At 47.3% G+C, this 19,260-nt stretch overlaps 1 protein-coding gene across 1 annotated transcript in view; it reads right to left on the reverse strand.

Moving 5' to 3' along the window:
- pkib (protein kinase (cAMP-dependent, catalytic) inhibitor beta) overlaps positions 1-2,938 on the reverse strand; it is a gene marked incomplete at both ends in the record, with an annotated part of 54,396 nt that extends 51,458 nt beyond the window's left edge. Inside the window, one exon of the mRNA XM_079259206.1 lies at positions 2,797-2,938. Within this exon, the coding sequence (XP_079115332.1) occupies positions 2,797-2,938 (142 nt within the window). The remainder of the gene's footprint in view (positions 1-2,796) is intronic.
- Positions 2,939-19,260: the final 16,322 nt, after the last annotated feature.

Consider the following 19,260-nt stretch of genomic DNA (forward strand, 5'->3'; position numbering starts at 1 on the left):
TATTTCTGCTGTAAATGTGTTTATTTCTGTTGTAAATGTGTTTAATTCTGCTTTAAACGTGTTTAATTCTGTTGTAAACGTGTTTATTTCCTCTGTAAAGGTGGTTATTTCTGCTGTAAACATGTTTATTTTTGCTCTAGATGTGTTTATTCCTGTTGTAAACATGTTTATTCCTGCTGTAAACATGTTTATTTCTGCTGTAAATGTGTTTATTCCTGCTGTAATCATATTTATTAGTGCTGTAAAATTGTTTCTTCCCTTAGTAAACGTGTTTATTCCTGCAGTGAACATGTTTATTTCTGCTGTAAACGTGGTTATTTCTGCTCTAAATATGTTTATTTCTGCTGTAAACATGTTTATTCCTGCTGTAAACGTGTATTTCTGCTGTAAACGTGGTTATTTCTGCTGGAAAAATGTTTATTTCTGCTGTAAACATGTTTATTTCTGCTGTAAACGTGGTTATTTCTGCTGTAAACATGTTTATTCCTGCTGTAAACGTGTATTTCTGCTGTAAACGTGGTTATTTCTGCTGGAAAAATGTTTATTCCTGCTGTTAACTTGTTTATTCCTGCTGTAAACATGTTTATTCCTGCTGTAAACGTGTTTATTTCTGCTGTAAACATGTTTATTTCTGCTGTAAATGTGTTTACTCCTGCTGTAAACATGTTTATTCCTGCTGTAAACATGTTTATTTCTGCTGTGAATGTGTTTAATTCTGCTTTAAACGTGTTTAATTCTGGTGTAAACGTGTTTATTTCCTCTGTAAAGGTGGTTATTTCTGCTGTAAACATGTTTATTTTTGCTGGAAATGTGTTTATTTCTGTTGTAAATGTGTTTAATTCTGCTTTAAACGTGTTTAATTCTGCTGTAAACGTGTTTATTTCTGCTGTAAACATGTTTATTTCTGCTGTAAATGTGTTTATTCCTGCTGTAAACATGTTTATTCCTGCTGTAAACGTGTTTATTTCTGCTGTAAAAGTGGTTATTTCTGCTGTAAACGTGTTTATTTTTGCTCTAGATGTGTTTATTCCTGTTGTAAACATGTTTATTCCTGCTGTAAACATGTTTATTTCTGCTGTAAACGTGGTTATTTCTGCTGGAAAAATGTTTATTTCTGCTGTAAACGTGTTTATTTCTGCTGTAAATGTGTGTATTCCTGCTGTAAACGTGTTTATTTCTGCTGTAAACGTGTTTATTTCTGCTGTAAACGTGGTTATTTCTGCTGTAAACGTGTTTATTCCTGCTGTAAACATGTTTATTCCTGCTGTAAAGATGTTTATTTCTGCTGTAAACATGTTTATTTCTGCTGTAAACATGTTTATCTCTGCTGTAAACATGTTTATTTCTGCTGTAAACGTGTTTATATCTGATGTAAACATGTTTATTCCTGCAGTGAACATGTTTATTTCTGCTGTAAACAGTTATTTCTGCTGGAAATGTGCTTATTTCTGCTGGAAATGTGTTTATTTCTGTTGTAAATGTGTTTAATTCTGCTTTAAACGTGTTTAATTCTGCTGTAAACATGTTTATTTTTGCTCTAGATGTGTTTATTCCTGTTGTAAACATGTTTATTTCTGCTGTAAACATGTTTATTTCTGCTGTAAATGTGTTTATTCCTGCTGTAAACATGTTTATTCCTGCTGTAAACGTGGTTATTTCTGCTGTAAACGTGTTAATTCCTGCTGTAAAAGTGTTTATTCCCTGCTGTATACATGTTTATTCCTGCCGTAGAAATGTTTATTCCTGCAGTAAACATGTTTATTCCTGCTGTAAACATGTTTATTTCTGCTGTAAACATGTTTATACCTGCAGTAAACATGTTTATTCCAGCAGTAAACATAATTATTTCTGCTGTAAACGTGTTAATTTCTGCTGTAAACGTGTTTATTTCTGCTGTAAACGTGTTTATTCCTTCTGTAAACATGTATATTTCTGCTGTAAACATGTTGATTTTTGCTGTTAATGTGTTTATATCAGCTGTAAAGGTGTGTATTCCTGCTGTAATCATGTTTATTTTTGCTGTAAACGTGTTTATTCCTGCAGTGAACGTGTTTATTCCTGCAGTGAACATGTTTATTTCTGCTGTAAATGTGGTTATTTCTGCTGGAAATATGTTTATTCCTGCTGTAAACGTGGTTATTTCTGCTGTAAACGTGTTTATTCCTGCTGTAAACATGTTTATTTCTGCTGTAAACATGTTTATTTCTGCTGTTAGCATGTTTATTTCTGCTGTAAACGTGTTTATTTCTGCGATGGGCATTTGCTCTGTTAACGAACCCTTAGTGGATTAGGTGGGAACTGCAGCGTCTGGCTTGACTTTTAACCACCAGAGGTTGCTGATTGCTCACAAATCAGGACTGTTTTTATTCCAGCTGGGAAAAAAAAAACTGCTGATGTGTCTCCAATAAGTCTGTCTTTGACAAGAACCATTAAGGTCCTGCCAGTCTCAGTGGAGGTTCTCCTGACTGACCTTTGATAGAGGTGTCTATTATCATCATCAGCCGATGGCTTTCTGACATACTGTATTCACCTGGTATTACCTCTGTTAAACACCTGGAAAACTGCTCAACTTCACATTTTACCTTCTGCTGTAGAACAGCTCCTCATCCGACTTCACCAGGATTACTCATTCTAGGATTACTTTTCTCATTCCTAAAGCGAACCATGTCAACATCAGAAGTTACAGTACCTAGCTTTACTTTTTCCTTGTTTAATTGTCCATATTGGTTACGTAAGTTACGACATGCTTTACAGTTTATTTATTTTGAAAATAAATAAAAGAATATGAATTTGTACCTTCGAGGTTCAGCTCAGCCAGCTTCAGCGGCAGGTCGGTGGGATTTACACCTGCAGGAGACCCCAGGATGTCGGGCAGGGCATTTCTCCTTCCCGAGCGCCCAGAGGAGGCGAAGTCCAGCACCGGCTCCACCTCCGTCATTTCAGGGCAACTTAAATGGAGAGAGGAGAAGAAGAGTTTTGTACTTTTAATAGCTGACTACAATAACAAACATTCCCTCTTTGATTTGCATTTGTTCTTGTTGGCTGCAGTATGCAATAAGAAGTATTTCAGTTACCATTTCAACTGAATTGGAAATAGTCAGGTTTCCATTTACTCGCAAAGCAAATGATCTCAAAGAAGATAAAAGTGGCAAAAGAACTGCAGAGGACTTGTCAGTTATAAAAAAAAAAAAAAGAAATAAAAGAATTACTTTAATCTCTGCACATTTCAATAACAACTACAAGACATTTATGTGTTCAGATGGAAAATAGTAAGATCATTTCCATCTTTCCGGATGTGATTCAGCCTTTTCCCATGATGTCCTCTAAACACATACAAGCATCTAAGTTTTTGTCTTTATAATGATGTTTTTATTGTTTTTGTGCACTTTTTCTAATTCACTTGGTAAAAAGAGATTAATAAATAACAGTAAAAGCCCAGAACTGTCACAGTACAACAGTCTGGTTTGTTTATTACCTACCTCACTCTATTAACCTTATGTTGATATATTCTCATTTTGGGAATAGTAATTGTCAAAAATTGTTTAGTACTCATCATTTTCCTTAATAATAAATAAAGCAAATGTTTGTGAGCTTGTATAATTAAACAAAGTAGCTTGTGCTGAATAATGTTGAGCAAAGTAAACAGAAATGCTGCTAAATGTTGGCATCTGAAACACGATATCTGCCATTGTGCTGGCAGAGAGGGAACACTCATTTATAGAGAAGTAATGAAAGGCATGAAAGACCATCCATCCATCCATCCATCCATCTTCTACCACTCCAGAACCAGATGGATGGAAGTCATGAAAAGAAAAAATGGTTCAATATTACATCAGAATGTTTTAATGAACTGTCAGTTACTCATGACCTAGGTTAGCTAACTGCTAAAAATGATAGTCACATAACTTCCTATCTAACTTACCATGTTTAGCTTATTCTAGCTAACTGCCTAACTAACTTACCATGTTTAGCTTATTCTAGCTAACTGCCTAACTAACTTACCATCTTTAGCTTATTCTAGCTAACTGCCTAACTAACTTACCATCTTTAGCTTATTCCAGCTAACAGCCTAACAAACTTACCATCTTTAGCTTATTCCAGCTAATTGCCTAACTAACTTACCATCTTTAGCTTATGACGGCTAACTTCCGAGCTTACTTACCATCTTTAGCTTATCCTAGCAAGCTTCCTTACTAACTTACCCTCGTTAGTTTATTCTCGCAAACTTCCAAACCAACTTACCATCTTTAGCTTATTCTAGCTAACTGCCTAACTAACTTACCATCTTTAGCTTATTACAGCTAACTGCCTAACTAACGCACAATCTTTAGGTTATGACAGCTAACTTCCTAACTATCTTACCTTCTTTAGCTAATCCCAGCAAGCTTCCCTACTAACTTACCCTCGTTAGTTTATTCTCGCAAACTTCCAAACCAACTTACCATCTTTAGCTTATTCTAGTTAACTGCCTAACTAACTTACCATCTTTAGCTTATTACAGCTAACTGCCTAACTAATGCACCATCTTTAGGTTATGACAGCTAACTTCCTAACTATCTTACCATCTTTAGCTTATCCCAGCAAGCTTCCCTACTAACTTACCCTCGTTAGTTTATTCTCGCAAACTTCCAAACCAACTTACCATCTTTAGCTTATTCTAGCTAACTGCCTATCTAACTTACCATCTTTAACTTATTCTAGCTAACTGCCTAACTAACTTACCATGTTTAGCTTATTCTAGCTAACTGCCTAACTAACTTACCATCTTTAGCTTATTCTAGCCAACTGCCTAACTAACTTACCATCTTTAGCTTATTCTAGCTAACTGCCTAACTAACGTACCATCTTTAGCTTATTCCAGCAAACCTCCAAGCTTACTTACCATCTTTAGCTTATTCTAGCTAACTGCCTAACTAACTTACCATGTTTAGCTTATTCTAGCTAACTGCCAAACTAACTTACCATGTTTAGCTTATTCTAATTAGCTGCCTAACTAACTTACCATGTTTAGCTTATACTAGCTAACTGCCTAACAACTTACCATCTTTATCTTATTCTAGCCAACTGCCTAACTAACTTACCATGTTTAGCTTATTCTAGTTAACTTCCTAACTAATTTACCATCTTTAGCTTATTCTAGCTAACTGCCTAACTAACTTACCATGTTTAGCTTATTCTAGCTAACTGCCTAACTAATTTACCATCTTTAGCTTATTCCAGCTAACTGCCTAACTAACTTACCATCTTTAGCTTATTCCAGCTAATTGCCTAACTAACTTACCATGATTAGCTTATGACAGCTAACTTCCTTGCTAACTTATCATGTCTACCTTGTCCTAGCAAGCTTCCTTACTAACTTACCCTTGTTAGTTCATTCTCGCAAACTTCCAAACCAATTTACCATCTTTAGCTTTTTCTAGCTAACTACCTACTTAACTTACCATCTTTAACTTATCCTAGCTTATTTTCTAAATAACTTACCATATTTATCTTATTCTAGCTAACTGCCTAACTAACTTACCATCTTTAGCTTATTCTAGCTAATTGCTGAACTAACTTACCATCTTCAGTTTATTCTCGCAAACTTTCAAACTAACTAACCATCTTTAGTTTATTCTAGCTAACTACCAAGCTAACCTACTCCGTTTAGCTCATTCTAGCTAACTGCTTAGCTAATTAAAAAACTCTAGTTAACTGATTAGTTAATTGCATGTAAGATGTAAAGCTGTTTAATTACTGAGGTGCTTTTCAGTTGGACGAGGGACAGATGGGACATTTAGGATTTTCAGGATTTTATCATTAAATTGATTTTATTTTCTTTCTGGAGGTGGAGTGAGTTAACAAAAGTGAAAATCTAAATGTGAAATTTGTCTGATCTTGTTGGAAAAGATTGCAGAACTTGAGAGGAGAATATCCAACCTTTACCAGAAAGCGGAGATCCACCTTGATGCAGTCATTCTCGGCCAAACCCAAGCCCTGGCCACCAGTGAGGAGCTAGCTGACACAGCTCCATATGTAGAGGCTGACATACCTCTAAGGAGTCTGCCGCAATCACCCACACGACTTGCCCTACTGGGACCGGTCTGCTTACTGGGACCGGTCTGCTTACTGAGACCGGTCTGTTTACTAGGCTCGATCTGCTTACTGGGACCGGTCTGCTTACTGGGACCGGTCTGTTTACTGGGACCGGTCTGCTTACTGGGACCGGTCTGTTTACTGGGACCGGTCTGTTTACTGGGACCGGTCTGCTTACTGGGACCGGTCTGTTTACTAGGCTCGGTCTGCTTACTGGGACCGGTCTGCTTACTGGGACCGGTCTGTTTACTGGGACCGGTCTGCTTACTGGGACCGGTCTGTTTACTGGGACCGGTCTGCTTACTGGGACCGGTCTGTTTACTAGGCTCGGTCTGCTTACTGGGACCGGTCTGCTTACTGGGACCGGTCTGTTTACTGGGACCAGTCTGCTTACTGGGACCGGTCTGTTTACTGGGACCGGTCTGCTTACTGGGACCGGTCTGTTTACTGGGACCGGTCTGTTTACTGGGACCGGTCTGCTTACTGGGACCGGTCTGCTCACTGGGACCAGTCTGCTTACTGGGACCAGTCTGCTTACTGGGACCAGAGGGAGAGCCCACATTACCCCCATCCTAAAGTCTCTGCATTGGCTTCCAGTCCGCTTTAGGATTGATTTTAAGCTCTTACTACTGGTTTTTAAGACTCCTAACGGTCTTGGGCCGTCTTATTTATTGGACATCCTCAGGTTCTACGAGCCGTCCAGGCTCCTCAGGTCCTCTCATAGGCAACTTTTACAAATTAGAAAAATTTTAACAAAGATTCTTTTTGTTTTTATGCTCCACATTAGTAGAACAGTCTGAGGACCTGAGGATGATGGATACTGTTTTTAAAAGTTTTTTAAAAGGTTTTTAAAAGTCTGCTCAAGACCCATCTTTTTAAGCAAGCTTTTAATTCGTTCTATTTTTAGACTTTTTTTTTACGGTTATCATTTAATTTTTGTGTGTGTGTGTGCGCCAATGTGGATCCTTAAGATTGGTTCGATGAGAGTGTTTTATGTTTTATCTTTGTGAGTGTGTGTGAAAAGTGAGTATCTGTGTCAGACTTTGGGTAAATTCTATATTTTTGTATGTGAAGGCAGGTTTTTAACCTTGTTTTATTCCTGCTTTTTATTTGGTGAAGCACGTTGTGCTACTTTTGTATGAAAAGTGCTGTATGAATAAACTTTGATTGAGTGATTGATTCTGAATCAATAGAAATCTATGTAACACAATACCATAGTAACCAAGTTCTATTAGAAGTAAATTTAGCTAGTTTGTTAGTGATGTTTCATAGCAACCAGGTCCATGGACTCTATCATGGGCCAAGGTTATAGTTGGCTCTAATTACACCTACATGTGTTCATCATGGCTGGCTGGTGTGTTTTCTGTGAAGCAATGTTTGTGCAAAGCCTCAGAAAGGAATGCTGTGTTTGCAAAGACAACAGTAACCAGTAGGGGCAGTCCAGAGACGTGACTCAGCCGCCTTGTTTTACAGGCCTCACCATTTACAAAATGGCTTTTTTAACCTACAAACATGACCCCCGTTTTGTTGCCATGTTTATCATTTTGTTTGGCTGCAGCCTCTCTGTGCATAGTTAGCATGTTCTCCCCATCTCTACATGGGGATTCTGACTTCCTCTTACATGTCAAAAACATGCATGTTAGCTTCGTATTTATTTATCTCTCAGAGAAAAAGAGATCTTTTGTGTTTAACGACTGAAGCATCCAGCGATGCTGAAGAGGATGTGTCTGTCTGGTCTCATGGCAACCATCACCTGGCTGCTCTGGTGGGATTACATCAGTCTTCTCAAGCACGGCTCACACACACGTACAGCAAGCTGTGGTAGCACCAGAGGAAGCAGGTAACCATGTCACGCTGGCTCCTCCCACTCCGCCACGCTGTAAATAACATAGCCATCATTTTCCCGCCCTCAGCGACACACGAGTAAAAGCATCCCTACAGGTAGAGCTCGCACGCATCTTCATCTCCAGAAGGAACCACGGTGGGCTCCAGCTGAGCTCCTTTTTACACAGAATACCTCCCGGCGTCACGTCGGTGACAGAGACGGTGAAGACGAGCGATGAAGGCGCCCAGGCCTCCAGTCGGTAACAGAGACGGTGAAGACGAGCGATGAAGGCGTCCAGGCCTCCTGTCGGTAACGGAGACGGTCAAGACGAGCGATGAAGAAGTCCAGGCCTCCAGTCGGTAACAGAAATGGTGAAGACGAGCGATGAAGGCGTCCAGGCCTCCTGTCGGTAACGGAGACGGTGAAGACGAGCGATGAAGGCGTCCAGGCCTCCAGTCGGTAACAGAGACGGTGAAGACGAGCGATGAAGGCGTCCAGGCCTCCAGTCGGTAACAGAGACGGTGAAGACGAGCGATGAAGGCGTCCAGGCCTCCAGTCGGTAACAGAGACGGTGAAGACGAGCGATGAAGGCGTCCAGGCCTCCTGTCGGTAACGGAGACGGTGAAGACGAGCTATGAAGGCGTAGATAACGGAGACGGTGAAGACGAGCGATGAAGGCGTCGGTAGCGGAGACGGTGAAGACGAGCGATGAAGGCGTCGGTAGCGGAGACGGTGAAGACGAGCGATGAAGGCGTCGGTAACGGAGACGGTGAAGACGAGCGATGAAGGCGTCGGTAACGGAGACGGTGAAGACGAGCGATGAAGGCGTCGGTAACGGAGACGGTGAAGACGAGCGATGAAGGCGTCGGTAACGGAGACGGTGAGGACGAGCGATGAAGGCGTCGGTAACGGAGAAGGGGAAGACGAGCGATGAAGGCATCGGTAACGGAGACGGTGAGGACGAGCGATGAAGGCGTCGGTAACGGAGACGGTGAAGACGAGCGATGAAGGCGTCGGTAACGGAGACGGTGAAGACGAGCGATGAAGGCGTCGGTAACGGAGACGGTGAAGACGAGCGATGAAGGCGTCGGTAACGGAGACGGTGAAGACGAGCGATGAAGGCGTCGGTAACGGAGACGGTGAAGACGAGCGATGAAGGCGTCTGTAACGGAGACGGTGAAGACGAGCGATGAAGGCATCGGTAACGGAGACGGTGAAGACGAGCGATGAAGGCGTCGGTAACGGAGACGGTGAAGACGAGCGATGAAGGCGTCGGTAACGGAGACGGTGAAGACGAGCGATGAAGGCGTCGGTAACGGAGACGGTGAAGACGAGCGATGAAGGCGTCGGTAACGGAGACGGTGAAGACGAGCGATGAAGGCGTCGGTAACGGAGACGGTGAAGACGAGCGATGAAGGCGTCGGTAACGGAGACGGTGAAGACGAGCGATGAAGGCGTCGGTAACGGAGACGGTGAAGACGAGCGATGAAGGCGTCGGTAACGGAGACGGTGAAGACGAGCGATGAAGGCGTCGGTAACGGAGACGGTGAAGACGAGCGATGAAGGCGTCGGTAACGGAGACGGTGAGGACGAGCGATGAAGGCGTCGGTAACGGAGAAGGGGAAGACGAGCGATGAAGGCGTCGGTAACGGAGACGGTGAAGACGAGCGATGAAGGCGTCGGTAACGGAGACGGTGAAGACGAGCGATGAAGGCGTCGGTAACGGAGACGGTGAAGACGAGCGATGAAGGCGTCGGTAACGGAGACGGTGAAGACGAGCGATGAAGGCGTCGGTAACGGAGACGGTGAAGACGAGCGATGAAGGCGTCGGTAACGGAGACGGTGAAGACGAGCGATGAAGGCGTCTGTAACGGAGACGGTGAAGACGAGCGATGAAGGCATCGGTAACGGAGACGGTGAGGACGAGCGATGAAGGCGTCGGTAACGGAGACGGTGAGGACGAGCGATGAAGGCGTAGATAACGGAGACAGTGAGGACGAGCGATGAAGGCGTCGGTAACGGAGACGGTGAAGACGAGCGATGAAGGCGTCGGTAACGGAGACGGTGAAGACGAGCGATGAAGGCGTAGATAACGGAGACGGTGAAGACGAGCGATGAAGGCGTCGGTAACGGAGACGGTGAAGACGAGCGATGAAGGCGTCGGTAACGGAGACGGTGAGGACGAGCGATGAAGGCGTCGGTAACGGAGACGGTGAAGACGAGCGATGAAGGCGTAGATAACGGAGACGGTGAGGACGAGCGATGAAGGCGTCGGTAACGGAGACGGTGAAGACGAGCGATGAAGGCGTCGGTAACGGAGACGGTGAGGACGAGCGATGAAGGCGTCGGTAACGGAGACGGTGAAGACGAGCGATGAAGGCGTAGATAACGGAGACGGTGAAGACGAGCGACGAAGGCGTCGGTAACGGAGACGGTGAAGAGGAGTGATGAAGGCTTCGGTAACGGAGACGGTGAGGACAAGCGAAGAAGGCGTCGGTAACGGAGACGGTGAAGACGAGCGATGAAGGCGTCGGTAACGGAGACGGTGAAGACGAGCGATGAAGGCGTCGGTAACGGAGACGGTGAAGACGAGCGATGAAGGCGTCGGTAACGGAGACGGTGAAGACGAGCGATGAAGGCGTCGGTAACGGAGACGGTGAGGACGAGCGATGAAGGCGTCGGTAACGGAGAAGGGGAAGACGAGCGATGAAGGCATCGGTAACGGAGACGGTGAAGACGAGCGATGAAGGCGTCGGTAACGGAGACGGTGAAGACGAGCGATGAAGGCGTCGGTAACGGAGACGGTGAAGACGAGCGATGAAGGCGTCGGTAACGGAGACGGTGAAGACGAGCGATGAAGGCGTCGGTAACGGAGACGGTGAAGACGAGCGATGAAGGCGTCGGTAACGGAGACGGTGAAGACGAGCGATGAAGGCGTCGGTAACGGAGACGGTGAAGACGAGCGATGAAGGCGTCGGTAACGGAGACGGTGAGGACGAGCGATGAAGGCGTAGATAACGGAGACAGTGAGGACGAGCGATGAAGGCGTCGGTAACGGAGACGGTGAAGACGAGCGATGAAGGCGTCGGTAACGGAGACGGTGAAGACGAGCGATGAAGGCGTAGATAACGGAGACGGTGAAGACGAGCGATGAAGGCGTCGGTAACGGAGACGGTGAGGACGAGCGATGAAGGCGTAGATAACGGAGACGGTGAGGACGAGCGATGAAGGCGTCGGTAACGGAGACGGTGAAGACGAGCGATGAAGGCGTCGGTAACGGAGACGGTGAGGACGAGCGATGAAGGCGTCGGTAACGGAGACGGTGAAGACGAGCGATGAAGGCGTAGATAACGGAGACAGTGAAGACGAGCGACGAAGGCGTCGGTAACGGAGACGGTGAAGAGGAGTGATGAAGGCTTCGGTAATGGAGACGGTGAGGACAAGCGAAGAAGGCGTCGGTAACGGAGACGGTGAAGACGAGCGACGAAGGCGTCGGTAACCGAGAGAGAACAACTCGGCAACCCGCAGCAACGAAAGCAGCAGGACGTTTCTGTTTGGTCAATACGCGCTTTCCAGCTACAGTCTGAAGTAATGCCGTTTTTCACGCGCCTTTTAGAAAGTTAATGTTCCAGGTGTACATGTGGTAAATGTAGCACAATGTCACCTACATCTGTTGCACGTCACCGGGATGTTTTTAGCCTGATAAGACAAAACCAACGTTTCTGAGCGATTCAGGTCTACTTCCAGTTTGTGTCTCAGGATGGGAAACACGATCCTCGTTACCGTTTCCCTGAACACATCAGACTGTGGAGTACCTCCATGAACAGAGGGGGCAATATTGAGCTGTACAGCAGAACTAGAGCAGTCTCTTTATACGTCTCTGAGAGAAAGCATCATATCTTCATCATCATCATCATCATGTTGTTAAAGCCGATGCTGGAATCAGATGAACTCTCCGCTGCTTCTCATTATGTAAACTGAATACCTGTGTAACCCTGTTTATTGTTGTACTAGCCAGAAAATTATTGTAAAGTATTAAAATATTAATCTGAAATATTTTATGATTAAGAACATGAAAACAGTTTATCATGTCAAACAGAAAACAATAAAACATTTTTATACCGTATAATTTTATTGTACAGTCTCAAAGAGATGAAGAATGTGTGTGAACTGGATGAGAAGGTAACCACGGCAACGTGCAGCTGCTGGGAGGAACTGGGAAGCTTTCTGAGGATGTGACTGGTCGTACTGGAGCAGCAACACATTTCTATGTTTCATGTTGATGCAGAAGATGGACTGGAAAACTGCATCAGAGGAAACCTGGAGGTTTACCAGGCTCTGACATCCACTGGAAAACATTAAACACATCTTATTACTATCAAATATTTCTTATTTATTTATTTTTTAAACTCATAACATGCAGATTTCTCCAGCAAGGACCAGGCTGTCTCTGCATTAATGCTGCTGTTACTGAGACTTTGTCTCTTCATGGATGTAAAACTACAACTAAATTCACTTCATTAGTCTCAAAAGAAAAAGTTAAATTGGGGAGTTAATATGATTACAACCAGGAAATAAAATCAAGCAAACTAATTCAGCCATCACCAAAGGATAAATCTAAAATCCAACAAATATCTTTACATGAGAACAAACAACAGCTAATAACTGCAGTAATAACTGTGGTAAATACTGGCCGACTGGCGGCATCCAAGACATGACGCTAGCTCCTGTTTGTTAACCACTACCAACAGCTTGTTGCACAACTAATAAACTTAAACTGGTCCAAATAAATAACGCAGTTGACTTAATTAGATGCAGAATATTCAGCGAATGACTCACAACGCCAAAAACGGTGGTTATTTCAGCCACGTACCAGAGAAAATGCTTCCAAAAGACAGAAAATGAACGTCAATGGTGGAGGTGTCGGAGCTCCAGGAAGCACTTCGGCATCAGGGACGGATGGAGCAGATTGGCTGAATACCAGTTAGTTGTTATCCTGAACGGACCAGTCATCCCAGTGGAACAGATTTTCTTTGAACCATCTGAATTTTTTTACTTTCAATTTTTTCATCTTCGAATTTTGAGTATTAGGAGCAAAATTAAACAATGAAATAATTGTAGCATTTAATTCACCGCATACGGAAGGACCGCCCTCTACGTACGGTACCACCGCATATGGTACCGCCCTCTACGTACAGTACCACCGCATACGGAAGGACCGCCCTCTACATACAGTACTCACCGAATACGGAAGGACCGCCCTCTACATACAGTACTCACCGCATACGGAAGGACCGCCCTCTACATACAGTACCACCGCATACGGAAGGACCGCCCTCTATATACGGTACTACCGCATACAGTACCGCCCTTTACGTACGGTACCACCGCATACGGAAGGACCGCCCTCTACATACAGTACTCACCGAATACGGAAGGACCGCCCTCTACATACAGTACTCACCGAATACGGAAGGACCGCCCTCTACGTACGGTACCACCGCATACGGTACCGCCCTCTACGTACGGTACCACCGCATACGGTACCGCCCTCTACGTACGGTACCACCGCATACGGAAGGACCGCCCTCTACGTACGGTACCACCGCATACGGTACCGCCCTCTACGTACGGTACCACCGCATACGGTACCGCCCTCTACGTACGGTACCACCGCATACGGTACCGCCCTCTACGTACGGTACCACCGCATACGGTACCGCCCTCTACGTACGGTACCACCGCATACGGGACCGCCCTCTACGTACGGTACCACCGCATACGGTACCGCCCTCTACGTACGGTACCATCGCATACGGTACCGCCCTCTACGTACGGTACCACCGCATACGGTACCGCCCTCTACGTACGGTACCACCGCATACGGGACCGCCCTCTACGTACGGTACAGCCGCAAACGGTACCGCCCTCTACGTACGGTACCATCGCATACGGTACCGCCCTCTACGTACGGTACCACCGCATACGGTACCGCCCTCTACGTACGGTACCACAGCACAAGGTACCGCCCTCTACGTACGGTACCACCGCATACGGTACCGCCCTCTACGTACGGTACTCACCGAATACGGAAGGACCGCCCTCTACATACAGTACTCACCGAATACGGAAGGACCGCCCTCTACATACAGTACTCACCGAATACGGAAGGACCGCCCTCTACATACAGTACTCACCGCATACGGAAGGACCGCCCTCTACATACAGTACCACCGCATACGGAAGGACCGCCCTCTATATACGGTACTACCGCATACAGTACCGCCCTTTACGTACGGTACCACCGCATACGGAAGGACCGCCCTCTACGTACGGTACCACCGCATACGGTACCGCCCTCTACGTACGGTACCACCGCATACGGAAGGACCGCCCTCTACGTACGGTACCACCGCATACGGAAGGACCGCCCTCTACGTACGGTACCACCGCATACGGTACCGCCCTCTACGTACGGTACCACCGCATACGGTACCGCCCTCTACGTACGGTACCACCGCATACGGTACCGCCCTCTACGTACGATACCACAGCACAAGGTACCGCCCTCTACGTACGGTACCACCGCATACGGTACCGCCCTCTACGTACGGTACTCACCGAATACGGAAGGACCGCCCTCTACATACAGTACTCACCGAATACGGAAGGACCGCCCTCTACATACAGTACTCACCGAATACGGAAGGACCGCCCTCTACATACAGTACCACCGCATACGGAAGGACCGCCCTCTATATACGGTACTACCGCATACAGTACCGCCCTTTACGTACGGTACACCGCATACGGAAGGACCGCCCTCTACGTACGGTACCACCGCATACGGTACCGCCCTCTACGTACGGTACCACCGCATACGGAAGGACCGCCCTCTACGTACGGTACCACCGCATACGGAAGGACCGCCCTCTACGTACGATACCACAGCACAAGGTACCGCCCTCTACGTACGGTACCACAGCATACGGTACCGCCCTCTACGTACAGTACCACCGCATACGGAAGGACCCCCCTCTACGTACGGTACCACCGCATACGGAAGGACCGCCCTCTACGTACGGTACCACCGCATACGGAAGGACCGCCCTCTACGTACGGTACCACCGCATACGGAAGGACCGCCCTCTACGTACGGTACCACCGCATACGGAAGGACCGCCCTCTACGTACGGTACCACCGCATACGGAAGGACCGCCCTCTACGTACGGTACCACCGCATACGGAAGGACCGCCCTCTACGTACGGTACCACCGCATACGGAAGGACCGCCCTCTACATACGGTACTACTGCATACGGTACTGCCCTCTACGTACGGTACCACCGCATACGGTACCGCCCTCTACGTACGGTACCACCGCATACGGTACCGCCCTCTACGTACGGTACCACCGCATACGGTACCGCCCTCTACGTACGGTACCACCGCATACGGTACCGCCCTCTACGTACGGTACCACCATACGGTACCACCGCATACGGGACCGCCCTCCACGTACGGTACCACCGCATACGGGACCGCCCTCTACGTACGGTACCACCGCATACGGGACCGCCCTCTACGTACGGTACCACCGCATACGGTACCGCCCTCTACGTACGGTACCACCGCATACGGGACCGCCCTCTACGTACGGTACCACCGCATACGGTACCGCCCTCTACGTACGGTACCATTGCATACGGTACCGCCCTCTACGTACGGTACCACCGCATACGGTACCGCCCTCTACGTACGGTACCACCGCATACGGTACCGCCCTCTACGTACGATACCACAGCACAAGGTACCGCCCTCTAAGTACGGTACCACAGCATACGGTACCGCCCTCTACATACAGTACCACCGCATACGGAAGGACCCCCCTCTACATATGGTACCACCGCATACGGAAGGACCGCCCTCTACGTACGGTACCACCGCATACGGAAGGACCGCCCTCTACGTACGGTACCACCGCATACGGAAGGACCGCCCTCTACGTACGGTACCACCGCATACGGAAGGACCGCCCTCTACATACGGTACTACTGCATACGGTACTGCCCTCTACGTACGGTACCACCGCATACGGTACCGCCCTCTACGTACGGTACCACCGCATACGGTACCGCCCTCTACGTACGGTACCACCGCATACGGTACCGCCCTCTACGTACGGTACCACCGCATACGGTACCGCCCTCTACGTACGGTACCACCATATGGTACCACCGCATACGGGGCCGCCCTCTACGTACGGTACCACCGCATACGGGACCGCCCTCTACGTACGGTACCACCGCATACGGTACCGCCCTCTACGTACGGTACCACAGCACAAGGTACCGCCCTCTAAGTACGGTACCACAGCATACGGTACCGCCCTCTACGTACAGTACCACCGCATACGGAAGGACCGCCCTCTACGTACGGTACCACCGCATACGGTACCGCCCTCTACGTACGGTACCACCATATGGTACCACCGCATACGGGACCGCCCTCTACGTACGGTACCACCGCATACGGTACCGCCCTCTACGTACGGTACCACCGCATACGGTACCGCCCTCTACGTACGGTACCACAGCACAAGGTACCGCCCTCTAAGTACGGTACCACAGCATACGGTACCGCCCTCTACGTACAGTACCACCGCATACGGAAGGACCGCCCTCTACGTACGGTACCACCGCATACGGAAGGACTTGCCTGTGGACACCACATCGCTTGCAGGTCTGAACTACAAAACCATGTCAGACCCTTCGGTCCGGGTGTCTTTAGGCATCCGAGGGATCCAGATTATTCCATATTGTGAACTGAACTTCCACATGTCAAGCTGCATCCCGTCCCGGATTAGCCAGTCCCAGCTCCGAGCTCAGCACTGGATGATGTGACTCCAGGTCTGTATCAGGCTTTTGTTCCAGTCCAGGAAACAGGTTCAGTCCATGTGATTGTTTTCCTATATCTTGCAGCCCAGAGGATTTTACAACTCAACTTTAGAAGAAGAGAAAACATCCTCTTAGTGAAGGGTCTCCGTCCTGAACAGTGTGAACCGCCGGTAGGCTGGTCCTAATGGAACATCTGCTAAGCTGCTGGATCAGGCAGTGACCCATCATGTGAGCAGCTTTGTTAGAGTTTATAACCCTACAACAGGTTACAGGAGATTATCTTGTCCAGTAAACTGACCTACATCCAGGAACCGTCAGGAACCGGAACTCTGCAGGTAAGTTACGCAACACTGATCATGTTCCAACGTTTCCGACCAGCAGGTCAGACGAGGATAAATCTCAGGTTGTTACTGGTAAACATGTGGAACAGTCACCAGTTCATCATACAGCAGGCGCAGATTTCCTAGCCTACATATCAAAGGATCCTCCAGAGAGCAAAAACCCACCTGGAGAGGTTGACATCGAGTCTCTCTTGTCTCCTGGAGAGGTTGAAATCGAGTCTCTATTGTCTCCTGGAGAGGTTGACATCTAGTCTCTCTTGTCGCCTGGAAAGGTTGACATCTAGTCTCTCTTGTCGCCTGGAGACGTTGACTTCGAGTCTCTCTTGTCTCCTGGAGACGTTGACATCGAGTCTCTCTTGTCTCCTGGAGACGTTGACGTCGAGTCTCTCTTGTCTCCTGGAGACGTTGACGTCGAGTCTCTCCTGTCTCCTGGAGACGTTGACGTCGAGTCTCTCCTGTCTCCTGGAGACGCTGACGTCGAGTCTCTCCTGTCTGCTGGAGACGTTGACGTCGAGTCTCTCCTGTCTCCTGGAGACGTTGACATCTAGTCTCTATTGTCTCCTGGAGACATTGACATCTAGTCTCTATTGTCTCCTGGAGACATTGACATCTAGTCTCTATTGTCTCCTGGAGACGTTGACATCTAGTCTCACTTGTCTCCTGGAGACGTTGACGTCGAGTCTCTCTTGTCTCCTGGAGACGTTGACGTCGAGTCTCTCCTGTCTCCTGGAGACGTTGACGTCGAGTCTCTCCTGTCTCCTGGAGACGTTGACGTCGAGTCTCTCTTGTCTCCTGGAGAGGTTGACATCGAGTCTCTCTTGTCTCCTGAAGACGTTGACATCTAGTCTCTCTTGTCTCCTGGAGACGTTGACATCGAGTCTCGTCTCCTGGAGATGTTGACATCCAGGCTCACTTGTCTCCTGGACACGTTGACATTGAGTCTCTCTTGTCTCCTGGAGACGTTGACATCTAGTCTTGTCTCCTGGAGATGTTGACATCTAGTCTTGTCTCCTGGAGATGTTGACATCTAGGCTCTCCTGTCTCCTGGAGACGTTGACATCTAGTCTCTCTTGTCTCCTGGAAAGGTTGACATCGAGTCTTGTCTCCTGGTGACGTTGACATCTAGTCTCTCTTGTCTCCTGGAGACGTTGACATCTAGTCTCTCTTGTCTCCTGGAAAGGTTGACATCGAGTCCCTCTTGTCTCCTGGAAAGGTTGACATCTAGGCTCTCTTGTCTCCTGGAGACGTTGACATCTAGTCTCGTCTCCTGGAGATGTTGACATCTAGTTTCTCTTGTCTCCTGGAGACGTTGACATCGAGTCTCTCTTGTCTCCTGGAGACGTTGACATCCAGTCTTGTCTCCTGGAGATGTTGACATCTAGTCTCTCTTGTCTCCTGGAGAGGTTGACATCGAGTTTCTCTTGTCTCCTGGAGAGGTTGACATCGAGTCTCTCTTGTCTCCTGGAGACGTTGACATCTAGTCTCGTCTCCTGGAGATGTTGACATCTAGTCTCTCTTGTCTCCTGGAGACGTTGACATCTAGTCTCTCTTGTCTCCTGGAGATGTTGACATCTAGTCTCTCTTGTCTCCTGGAGAGGTTGACATCGAGTCTCTCTTGTCTCCTGGAGACGTTGACATCTAGTCTCGTCTCCTGGAGACGTTGACATCTAGTCTCTCTTGTCTCCTGGAGATGTTGACATCTAGTCTCTCTTGTCTCCTGGAGAGGTTGACATCGAGTCTCTCTTGTCTCCTGGAGACGTTGACATCTAGTCTCGTCTCCTGGAGATGTTGACATCTAGTCTCTCTTGTCTCCTGGAGACGTTGACATCTAGTCTCTCTTGTCTCCTGGAGACGTTGACATCTAGTCTCTCTTGTGTCCTGGAGACGTTGACATCTAGTCTCTCGTCTCATGGAGACGTTGACATCTAGTCTCTCTTGTCTCCTGGAGAGGTTGACATCGAGTCTCTCTTGTCTCCTGGAGACGTTGACATCTAGTCTCTCTTGTCTCCTGGAGAGGTTGACATCGAGTCTCTCTTGTCTCCTGGAGACGTTGACATCTAGTCTCGTCTCCTGGAGATGTTGACATCTAGTCTCTCTTGTCTCCTGGAGACGTTGACATCTA

Source organism: Telmatherina bonti (genome assembly GCF_933228915.1).
Source record: "Telmatherina bonti genome assembly, chromosome: 19".
Lineage (NCBI taxonomy): Eukaryota > Metazoa > Chordata > Actinopteri > Atheriniformes > Telmatherinidae > Telmatherina > Telmatherina bonti.